The sequence below is a fragment of the Syngnathoides biaculeatus genome, chromosome 7 (genome assembly GCF_019802595.1).
Source record: "Syngnathoides biaculeatus isolate LvHL_M chromosome 7, ASM1980259v1, whole genome shotgun sequence".
In the NCBI taxonomy this organism is placed as follows: Eukaryota; Metazoa; Chordata; class Actinopteri; order Syngnathiformes; family Syngnathidae; genus Syngnathoides; species Syngnathoides biaculeatus.
The window spans coordinates 22,460,220-22,471,637 of NC_084646.1; the positions used below are offsets into that span (position 1 = coordinate 22,460,220).

At 43.5% G+C, this 11,418-nt stretch overlaps 2 protein-coding genes across 3 annotated transcripts in view; one reads left to right on the forward strand and one right to left on the reverse strand.

The window, feature by feature from the left end:
- The window catches only part of p3h2 (prolyl 3-hydroxylase 2), a 69,570-nt gene extending 65,357 nt beyond the window's left edge, over positions 1-4,213 (forward strand). For both annotated transcript variants that reach the window (XM_061826372.1, XM_061826373.1), the window contains 2 exons: positions 2,892-3,032; positions 3,197-4,213. In XM_061826372.1, coding sequence (XP_061682356.1) covers positions 2,892-3,032; positions 3,197-3,289 — 234 coding nt within the window. In that variant the 3' untranslated portion in view covers positions 3,290-4,213. The remainder of the gene's footprint in view (positions 1-2,891; positions 3,033-3,196) is intronic.
- Positions 4,214-4,362: 149 nt separating this feature from the next.
- On the reverse strand, positions 4,363-11,387 carry ccdc181 (coiled-coil domain containing 181). The gene is made up of 6 exons (XM_061825269.1): positions 11,038-11,387; positions 9,922-10,034; positions 8,666-9,526; positions 7,612-7,758; positions 6,675-6,832; positions 4,363-6,601 (listed from the first exon to the last, which is right to left on the reverse strand). Exons 2-6 carry the CDS (start codon positions 10,021-10,023, stop codon positions 6,430-6,432), a joined length of 1,440 nt encoding a protein of 479 aa, XP_061681253.1. The 5' UTR covers positions 10,024-10,034; positions 11,038-11,387; the 3' UTR covers positions 4,363-6,429.
- Positions 11,388-11,418: the final 31 nt, after the last annotated feature.

The following is an 11,418-nucleotide window of genomic DNA, read 5'->3' on the forward strand; positions in this document are numbered from 1 at the left end:
TTTAAATTATTCTACCACGGAGTAGATGGGAAGAGAAATGGAGTAGGGGTTATTTTAAAGGAAGAGCTGGCTAAGAATGTCTTGGAGGTGAAAAGAGTATCAGATCGAGTGATGAGACTAAAATTTGAAATTGAGGGTGTTATGTATAATGTGGTTAGCGGCTATGCACCACAGGTAGGATGTGACCAAGAGTTGAAAGAGAAATTCTGGAAGGAACTAGATGAAGTAGTTCTGAGCATCCCAGACAGCGAGAGAGTTGTGATTGGTGCAGATTGTAATGGACATATTGGTAAAGGAAACAGGGGCGATGAAGAAGTGATGGGTAAGTACGGCATCCAGGAAAGGAACTTTGAAGGGCAGATGGTGGTGGACTTTGCAAAAAGGATGGAGATGGCTGTGGTGAACACTTATTTCCAGAAGATTTACAACAGCAGAGGTAGGAGCACGCAGGTGGATTATATTTTGTGCAGATGATGTAATCAGAAGGAGATTACTGACTGTAAAGTAGTGGTAGGGGAGAGTGTAGCTCGACAGCATAGGATTGTAGTATGTAGGATGATTCTGGTGGTGGGTAGGAAGATTAAGAAGACAAAGGTAGAGCAGAGAACCATGTGGTGGAAGCTGAGAAAGGAAGAATGTTGTGCGGCCTTCCGGAAAGAGGTGAGACAGGCTCTCGATGGACAACCGAAGCTCCCGGAAGACTGGTCGACGACAGCCAAGGTGATCAGAGAGACAGGCAGGAGAGTACTTGGTGTGTCATCTGGTAGGAAAGGGGAGAAGGAGACTTGGTGGTGGAACCCCATAATACAGGGAGTCATACAAGGAAAGAGATTAGCGAAGAAGAAGTGGGATACTGAGAGGACTGAGGAGAGGCGAAAGGAGTTAGGGTTTGAAATGCGACGTAGGGCAAAGGTAGAGATGGCAAAGGCTAAACAAGAGCCATATGAAGACATGTACACCAGGTTGGACACGAAAGAAGGAGAAAAGGATCTCTACAGGTTGGCCAGACAGAGGGATAGAGATGGGAAGGATGTGCAGAAGGTTAGGGTGATTAAGGATAGAGATGGAAATGTGTTGACTGGTGCCGGTAGTGTGCTAAATAGATGGAAAGAATACTTTGAGAAGTTGATGAATGAAGAAAATGAGAGAGAAGGAAGAGTTGAAGAGGCAAGAGTGAAGGACCAGGAAGTGGAAATGATTACTAAGGGGGAAATCAGAAAGGCATTACAAAGGATGAAAAATGGGAAGGCAGTTGGTCCTGATGACATACCGGTAGAGGTATGGAAGCAATTTGGAGAGATGGCTGTGGAGTTTTTGACCAACTTATTCAACAGAATACTAGCGGGCGAAAAGATGCCTGAAGAATGGAGGAAAAGTGTTCTAGTTCCCATTTTTAAGAACAAAGGGGATGTTCAGAGCTGTGGGAACTATAGAGGAATAAAGTTGATGAGCCACACAATGAAGTTATGGGAAAGAGTAGTGGAGGCTAGACTCAGGACAGAAGTAAGTATCTGCGAGCAACAGTATGGTTTCATGCCTAGAAAGAGTACCACAGATGCATTATTTGCCTTGAGGATGCTCGTGGAAAAGTACAGAGAAGGTCAGAAGGAGCTACATTGTGTCTTTGTGGATCTAGAGAAAGCCTATGACAGAGTACCAAGAGAGGAACTGTGGTACTGCATGCGTAAGTCTGGTGTGGCAGAGAAGTATGTTAAAATAGTACAGGACATGTATGATGGCAGCAGAACAATGGTGAGGTGTGCCTTAGGTGTGACAGAGGAATTTAAGGTGGAGGTGGGACTGCATCAGGGATCAGCTCTGAGCCCCTTCCTGTTTGCAGTGGTAATGGATAGGCTGACAGATGAGGTTAGACTGGAATCCCCTTGGACCATGATGTTCGCAGATGATATTGTCATATGCAGTGAAAGCAGGGAGCATGCAGAGGAACAATTGGAAAGATGGAGACATGCACTGGAAAGGAGAGGAATGAAGATTAGCCGAAGTAAAACAGAATATATGTGCGTGAATGAGAAAAGTAGAGGGGGAAGAGTGAGGCTACAGGGAGAAGAGATAGCGAGGGTGGACGACTTCAAATACTTGGGGTCAACAATACAGAGCAATGGAGAGTGTGGTCAGGAAGTGAAGAACGGGTCCAAGCAGGTTGGAACAGCTGGCGAAAGGTGTCTGGTGTGTTATGTGACAGAAGAGTGTCTGCTAGGATGAAGGGCAAAGTTTATAAAACACAGTGGTGAGGCCGGCCATGATGTACGGATTAGAGACAGTGGCACTGAAGAAACAACAGGAATCTGAACTGGAGGTGGCAGAAATGAAGATGTTGAGGTTCTCGCTCGGAGTGACCAGGTTGGATAGGATTAGAATGAGCTCATTCGAGGGACAGCCAAAGCTGGATGTTTTGGAGACAAGATTCGAGAGAGCAGACTTCGATGGTTTGGACATGTTCAGAGGCGAGAGAGTGAGTATATTGGTAGAAGGATGCTGAGGATGGAGCTCCCAGGCAAAAGAGCGAGAGGAAGACCAAAGAGAAGGTTTATGGATGTGGTGAGGGAAGACATGAGGGCAGTTGGGGTTAGAGAGGAAGATGCAGGAGATAGGCTAAGATGGCAAAAGATGACACGCTGTGGCGACCCCTAACGGGACAAGCCGAAAGGAAAAGAAGAAGAAGAAGAAGAGTGCAGGAAGACTATATATCTATTTAGTACATTGCTTAAAGTATCCGCTCACCTGCCTTGACTCAGATATGTACGGTTTGTGATGTATATTATTGTTATTAAATTATTATAACTTTCACTCCATTTTTTTACAGAATATTTACTAAGAATGCTATGTAATAGTCTTTGAAATACATATTCAATGTGAACCTTGGTCTCCAGGCAACAGTGAAGCCCAAGTGTGGCAGGGTGGTGGCGTTCTCGTCCGGCGGGGAGAATCCGCACGGCGTGAAGGCTGTCACCAATGGGCGGAGATGTGCTGTGGCTCTGTGGTTCACCTTGGACCCTCTATTCAGGGAAATGGTACGGCCTTCTTTTTGAAAGTCCCATCCTTGTACGCACATGTGATCGCAGCTTTTTCAAGAAAGCTGGTCAGGAACTTGACATAATCGAGACGAAAGCAGTTCTACTTGACCTTTCTTTCGAAACAGAGCCAGACGCTGACTGTGCATTTGTTGTTTGTGCAGGAGAGACTGCAGGCAGATGAGGTGATCCAGACCTGGGTCACACAGTCTGTGCTGACTCACGGCCTCGACATCAACCCCAAAGATGAACTGTAGATGTAGCTTCAACCTCATCTCTTTGTTGATGACTTTATTTATTGTGAGATTTGTCTTTAAATCAAAAACAAATCTATTTTTGTACGATTTTGAGTGCAGGTTCAATGACAATGGGATAATTTTTATGTGTGTGTGTGGGGGGTGGTTGTTTGTTTTTTGTGTGTTTGTGGGTCTGCACACGAGTGCTGGAGTGTGCGTTTGCTGTTTTTTTTTTTCTTTTTTGTGTGCGTTCCTCTATGTCTCACCAATCTGTGAAAATGTTAAGGGGGGGGTATTTTTCCCGCTTTAGGTTGTTACTTTGGACTTCAAGATATTAGTTTTATGAGAAAAACACTATGTAGAGTACATCACTACATCAATGATTAGGGACAGGTCAATAATACTTGATAAGCAGGCAGTTTGCATGTCCAAAATAGTTGGTTTATTTTTATTATGTCCATGCCAGTAATTGTTGTCCTCAAAGTAAACGGTGCACTGTCTCCTTATTTAGATTTGTACTAGCACTATTTTAAAGAGATGTGTTCTGAATATCCTATATATATTTATAATAATCATGGACTCGGTACTTCCGTCAGTCGAGTTAGGGGGGAAATGTGTTTTTTTTCATTGTTTTTAATTTATGTTTTAATGCATAGACAGCTGCTGTCATGACTGTCTGGATTTAATATGGGAAGCTTTTTATCATAAAAGATCAATCATTTCTGTTTCAAGAAATATGATACTTTGAATGTGTGTTGATATACAGGTGATGGACAGAGTCATGCACTGTAAATTCAATGGGGAAATACTCGTCGTATATATTGTTTGTTGTTCTGCAGCAGAGATTCAGAGCTTTACGCCAGTTGGCTGAATTGCAACACTTTTGTCTTCACTGATATTTAATGATGAAATGCACAAAATTGTACGTTTACGGGCTTGAATAAATTATAGACAGTTAGTATTGATATGTCATTTTTATTTGGTTTTCACTTTCAGACTGTAATTTTACATACATAATTGTCCTTGAATATTTTCACAAACTGCTCTGACAGATTTGATGTATTCTATATTTTAAACGTATATACAGTATAGTTACATGGGTAACTATCACATCAACATCCATCAGCTCTTTTGAAGTTTATAATTGAACTCTAATGTACGTGCGTATGCTGAGGTCACTGTGGTGAATGCGCTTTAAGAAAACAGCTCAGAAAAACCTGAAGTCATTGAAAAAAAAAGCCCTTTATAAGAGAGTGAGAGAGAGCTCTCTTAAATGTTTGTCATTCATGAAACTAAAAAAAAATGTGAATTGAACTTGCTGTAAGAAGCCAAGTAATCTTTCGTGAGAAATTACTGGCAATCAAAGGAGATGTATAAAAACACAATAATACTAAAGTACAGAAATACTCTACATACATTTCCGAACATGACAGGGGTCTGGCTCCAAAGAAAAAAAATGTAAACCTACATTTGTGTTCACTGGAAAGACAATTCAAGGCTCTCATTGTAAAAAAAACATAACAATAATTCAGGCTACTAGTGTGCATTTTAACCTTACTAGTAAACTGCTGTACTCACTGTACAAAAGAGCCAAAACTATGCACAAGTTGATAACTACTGTATGCACTACTGGTACTGCTTCTGACATAAAATTCTACTAGTTAGTGTAACATTAAGCTCTTTACTAATAGTACTAGAACTGCACAGATGTCAACAAGGGCAAATGTTTGCCTCACTAGTAGCTTTTAAGCCACCGTCATTCACTTAGTGCACCTTAGTTGTTCTACTTGTGCCCTGATTGTTACTATTGAGGACGAAGACACTACAAGAACAACTGTGAGCACTGATTGCACAAGGTTGTCAACTAGTGCATACTTTTGCTTGACTAGTAACATGTTGGGGACGGAATAGCGTGCCAAAGTTGTCCTACGAAAGTGTGTATTAGTATATTTAGCTTAAGATGGAGATCAATGATATTGAATTCACATTTGAATGCAGTTTTATAGAGGTAAAGGCATAATTAGTGAATATACGGACACAAAAAAAGCAAATATAAAATAAGTAAACGTATTTTTGTACAAAGTAGTTCACGCCGCACTGTTCAAAAACTCGAAACTACGCATACCATTATCCATCCACCCATTTTCTTCGCCGCTTATCCTCACGAGGGTCACGGGGAGTGCTGGAGCCTATCCCAGCTGTCATCGGGCAGGAGGCGGGGTACACCCTGAACTAGTTGCCAGCCAATCGCAGGGCACATAGAGACAAACAGCCACACCTGTGGGTAATGTAGAGTGTGAAATTAATGTTGCATGTTTTTGGGATGTGGGAGGAAACCAGAGTGCCCGGAGAAAACCCACACAGGCACAGGGAGAACATGCAAACTCCACACAGGCAGGGCGGGGATCGAACCTGGGTCCTCAGAACTGTGAGGCCAACGCTTTACCAGTTGATCCACCGTGCCGCTGCATTCCATTATGATTGTCATAAATAGACAAGCTGCTGAATGACCTTTGACACCGGCTTCTTCCGGAATATTGTTTAGATTCTTCCAAATCTGGACTTGTTTGTCTGACATCAAACTACAGACAAAACATTTGTGTTAGGTGAATTTATGACTCTAAATCACGGGTGTCAAACACAAGGCCTGGGGGCCAGATCCGTCCCACCACATGATTTTATGTGGCCCGCAAAGGCAGATCACGTGTCAACTTCCACGATTCTTGCTAAACTCTGTACTAAGATTTCAAATGATGAGATCATAAAATGATAACACTGAGATATTGCTAGCATGTTGGTGTTACCAAACACGAACAATAGTTGAAAACCCCATCACTCTTGATTTCTGATTCCAAAACTACTTCATAAATTTCACGTGTATATATGATGAGACGATTAAACAATTTTATGGTCTCACAGTAATAACGGCCCTCGGAGGGAAACCGGAACTGCAATCTGGACCATGACACCCCTGCTCTAAATGATCCATACATGTGAATATGTGCTGTGATTGACTGGCAACCAGTCCAGGTGCTACCAAGCCTCTCACCCAAGTCACCTTGGATTGGCTGCAGTTGACTTGTAAGCCTAATGAGGACGTGAATATTCTAGAAAAAAGGACGATGGACGAAATAAAGTTGACGGGTGCTGGATGTCATGTTTCAGAAGTGACAGGTCAGCTGATCCGTGAATCGGAACGTCCTGGCGTCGCCGGCCGCGCACGCCAGGTCGCGCATCCGTCGTGCCCGCCGCTCCTCCAGGACGAACCTGCGCACGCGCTCCCGAGCCGCCCGCTGTTCCTCTCGCTTCTCCGCCTGCTTCCGGGTCAGCCACCTGAAGGAAGACGCTCTCAAGGTTCACAGCACGTTTGCGGGTGCAGCCAAAGAAAGAATGCGGAGGCTCTCACAGCTTGAAGGCACGTTCGCACTCCTCTCGGCTGCGTAAAAAGTAACCGCTGTCCTCCTCCAACCTCCTCAGCTGCACCAGCTGCTTCTCTCGCTGCTGCTGCTCCTGCTTCCTCCGCAGCCACAGCCGGAAGGCCTCCTCGGGATCACTCAAGTCCTTCTGCAACAACAACAAAAACAAAATGTCTACATTTTGTTGTGTTTTGTCTTCAAATCAGCATTCATATTCAGTCCCTAGTTTATGATGGAGTTGAAAATTATTTTTAGTTAACTACATTTTTCAGGATTGATTCTCATGTTAAGCCCATCCAGCCAGCAATTTTCTTTGCTACTTATCCTCACAATTGCCGCGGGGAAGCTGAATTGGTTCCAGGGCACATGGAACAGACAACAGTCACACTCACAATCACACCTATGGGCAATTGAGAGCCTCCAATTAATGCATGTTTTTGTGATGTGGGAGGAAACTGGAGTACCTGGACAAAACCCATACAGGCATGGGGAGAACATGCAAACTCCACACAGGCTGGACTGGGATTTCAACGTCAGTCCTCACAACTATGAGGCCAACGCTCTACTGCTGCACCACCGTCCCACCATGATTTCAATAAAGCAATCAGTGATTTCAAAGAAGAATAAACAGGAACAACTATAAAATGCTCAGCCAGAAGGTGACCTTTTCATTGCTTGTATACAAGTACGTAAATTGGAGGCACTGTCAGTCAGTCCTCCCTCAGATACGCTATATACGTAATGTATACTTATTTTGACATTTTTGTTTGGTGGTTTGCTGTGAGATTTTCCAATATAGAAACTAAGGTTTCTTGGCTTAATAAAGACCGGCAAACTGTTAAAAGCTGCAAATGTTTGCGTTGCATGAGCACCAAAAAGGAACATTCTGAACTCATAAGAGCTTTCCGTATTTGGTACTGTAATTACCTGAGGAGTCATCCTCTCCATCTCCCGAGCTCTGCGGATTCTCCTCTCCTGGTGCAGCTGCTCTCGCTTCCTCATCAGCCAGGCCTTGAAAGCCATCTCGTTTTCTTGCTTCTTCTGCTCCTCTTCCTCGAGCTTCTTCTGCTCAGCCTGACACCAAACATTGGAGTATTTGAATGACAGTGTGACATATGAGAATTGCTTTGGCGTCATCTGGTGGCACCTTAGTCTTGAAAAAAAAAAGGTGTCATGTAGCCACTTTTATTTTTCTTTTACTAGAAAAATCTCAGATGCGAGCGCTATATGGTGGCATTGTGGCAATGTACGCAACTCACTACACAAGCAGCATTTTGGCAGATAATCAAAAATAATTAAAAAGTACCTTAAAATTATTAGGCAGCTAAAAAAGAAGACAAAATGTCAAAGGCGGGATGAGGAATGATATCACTGTTGTGGTTTTATCAGTTTTAAAAAAAAAAAATAACATTTGAACACAAAGGGTGGAGCAACACATGTACACTGTAGTACACACACACACACACCACACACACACACACACATATATATATATATATATATATATATAATTTTTTTAAAATGTTATTTTATTTTATTTTTTTACAGCAGTTTCGTGGATCACTTGCTGAAGTGAAAATCAAATTCATCCATTCTCGGAAACCCTTAGCCTCACAAGGTTTGCAGGCGTGCTGGAGCCTATCCCTGCTGTTTTCGGGCTTAAGCGCTCTCTAATATTGTTCTTTATGAAATTGTACACTAATAATGTAATTGAATAGGAGTTTTAAAGAATTACGCAGTTTTTGTCACAACATCCATTTTGCTGCTCCTTCTGGTGTGCCCATGTCAACCACTAGGGGGGAGTGTAAGACAGACAGATGTGTATATTACTCAAGGAGGTGGCGCTATGGTAAGTGTGTGTCAGTTTTGAAATACAAGCAGTTTTAGGGGTGTTATCAATGACTTGTGGATCTATTGAGGGCAGAGCTCGGTCCCTGTCTTCCACAAATGATCTCACTGTTTAACAAGTGATCGTCATTACCTCTCTGGCTAACTTCTCCTTCCTCTCCTGGGCCTTGTGCAGCAGCTCCTTCTGCTGAGGCGAGAGCTTGAAGGTGGCCTGCAAAGGCGTCCCGGCGGCCGACTGCACCCGCCTCTTGGTGTCTCTCCTCTGGGCTCCTCTTTGGCCGTGGCAGGCCGAGCTGGGCCTTCCCGGAGGTCTGGGCGCCCGCTGGTGATCGGACCCCTGGAAGAGAGAAAAAGCTCCGGCGGGGGAACGAGGCGAGGGGCCGGCGGCGGGGCTTCTCCTGGGGCCGCCCGGCTGCTCCTGTGCAAGCGGAGGTAGGAGGCCATGATTTTCCACCTCTTTGAGGCTGACGAGGTCAAACCTGCCATCTTTTTCCACGAGGACCTGTCCCTCCTTCAGCCCTACATCTCCCCTTCCCCCGCTATGCTCCTCTCGAGGAGACAATTTCAGCTCAGACAGCTTCCCTGACATGTCCATCTCCGTCCCTTCTGCCTCTGCAGCGACACTCTCAAACTGCAACGGGGGCACCACCAAGGTCACCACCGTCTCTTTAAACTGAAGCCTTCGCCTGCGGCTGACATTTGGAGCTTCCTGATCCCGCAGTTCCCGGTTGGCTTGTTGGATTTTCTCCAGAATGTACTTCTTCTCTTCATCGGTCTGCTCACCTGCGCCCAAGGGAGGCGCCGCCATGAGAAAGGACTTACTCGGACCGTCTCCGTCTGAGTCGTACTCGAGCGGTTCCATCGGTGAGGGCCACCTGTCTCCATTGTCCTCCTTTTCCTCGGAATCGTTGCGTCTCTCGTTGGCTTGATGTCGTTTCTCACCCTCGGCCAGCTCTTTGTCAATGTCCGCCTCAATGTCCTTGTAGTCAGGACCCTGGAAACGTGTGGAGTACACAGGTGAGAAAAATTTGGAGCTCAAGGCACATGACTGATTTGGAACACAAATGGGTTACAATGAAAAATGAAAACTAATAAATCATGCACCTGCTGCTTTTCAACCACTCTTCATATCCACTGTATCGAATGTACATCTGCGTCGTATCGTGATGAGCAGAACAACGAAACGTTCTTCCACAAGACAGCCGAAGGTGAATAAAGTATCAACCTTTTGTGACGTAGGCTGAGATGTTTTTTAATGTAAAATATTTCAATTCGTCCATTCATTTTCTGTCAACATTTTGCTTGGTTCCCCACGATTGGTATGTCGAGCATATTCATTCGTACTGCAGTACGGTGTAAGGATGTCACGGCTGCAGCTGCTTAACTTACTTGCTCCTCGCTGCGACTTTCCTCACTGATCAGCCAGTCCAGATCCTTCTCAAAGTCATCCTCGTAAACATCCTGGGGTCTCGTGCACACCGCCTCGCTCATGATCTACGGGCCTAGAGAAGATCAAATGCTGTACTGTATCATGTACTTCATCGAACTTTTTGTGAATGTTGTTTCATATGTCTTCCATTTGCGATGGCGCTTATCCCGTTTGGGATTGCAAGGCTTGAACCGGTAGACTTAAGCCGAGACAAAGACAACGCTCGTCTCCAGTCAATGTGGAATTGAGCCCACGCTTGGTAATGTTATTCCTTTTTAAAAAAAAAAAAAAAAAAAAAGACTTTGGAATGTAAGGAAAGAAATGGTAACCAATGCATCTGAAATGTTGCCTTTAGGCTCAGTTTCATAGACACTCCCAGATACTGCAAATCCCATGAAACTATGTTGCGGTCATTCTACATCTTGTATATGTGTACACACGTTCATATCAATAGATGAGTATCAAAATAAATACAAACCCAAGTTATTATTGTTGGTAGCAGTACTGTAGGCGTGTTATAATGTGACATGCTGTATTTGTTAGCTGTATGATGACAAGAAATGGTTTTGTATAAATCAAGAAATAAAGGAAACACCAACACAAAGAAATTACAGCATATTGTAATCACACAATATGATTTAATGTTAACGTATTATTTATTTATTCAGCTCCTGTTCTATTTTTCATTACTTCAATTTTTGTCGTCACTTTTTTACTTTCTTTTTTTTTTGCTAAGCACCCACTCTATCTTGTCAAGTACCTTATGGGCAACATAGAACGATGTTGCATGTTATATGTTGAGTTAAATCTTTATTTTTAAAAACATGCAACGTTAATAGGTTATTTGACAACTTTGCGATATTGCGTGTTTTTACAGCGTGTTGAAACGTTGTGCAAACAGTTTTGAAGGGCCTTTAATTTTTGACATCTTATTCATGACATGTTATTGCTTTGCTTGGTTCAAAATAAATAAATACAATTACAGGATTATACCATAATTAAAAGTTCAACAGCGGGCCAGGGAGGGATTTCACGGGAAAGACGATGAATGAAAAAGAAAACGTTTGTCACCTCACCTCTACTTGCTGTGTTAATATTCCGAAGAGTAAAAACGGTGGAAGCAAACATGCGAACGTGCTGTTGTCCAACATGGAAGTGAGTCGCATATGCACCAAGCCTGTCCGTCTGCGGAGCGACACCTGTGCGGTCCACATAATCTCTCGCTGTCTACAACCCTAAAAGCATTAAGTGTCCCGTCGCCATAGAGACTGACAACACTTACGTTCGCGCATGCGCACAGAGGACAATAAACACGGTGAAAAGTATCGCAACCTTTCGGTTGGTTCGTGCTGTCATTTTGTACTTTATGATATGTCATCGAATAGCTACACCAAAACAATGTGAATATTTACAAAGTCCCTACATTGATAGTATTGTGCGTTAAAATAGCAAATTTG

Bases quoted from the DNA above. Each gene is read 5' to 3' on its own strand.
- ccdc181 (XM_061825269.1), bottom strand. From the start codon at position 10,023: ATGAGCGAGGCGGTGTGCACGAGACCCCAGGATGTTTACGAGGATGAC. The intron at 7,759-8,665 runs GTAATGACGATC...GTTTGGTGTCAG, and splicing joins AGGAGAAGTTAGCCAGAGAG to GCTGAGCAGAAGAAGCTCGA. The intron at 6,833-7,611 runs GTAATTACAGTA...TTGTTGTTGCAG, and splicing joins TGGAGAGGATGACTCCTCAG to AAGGACTTGAGTGATCCCGA.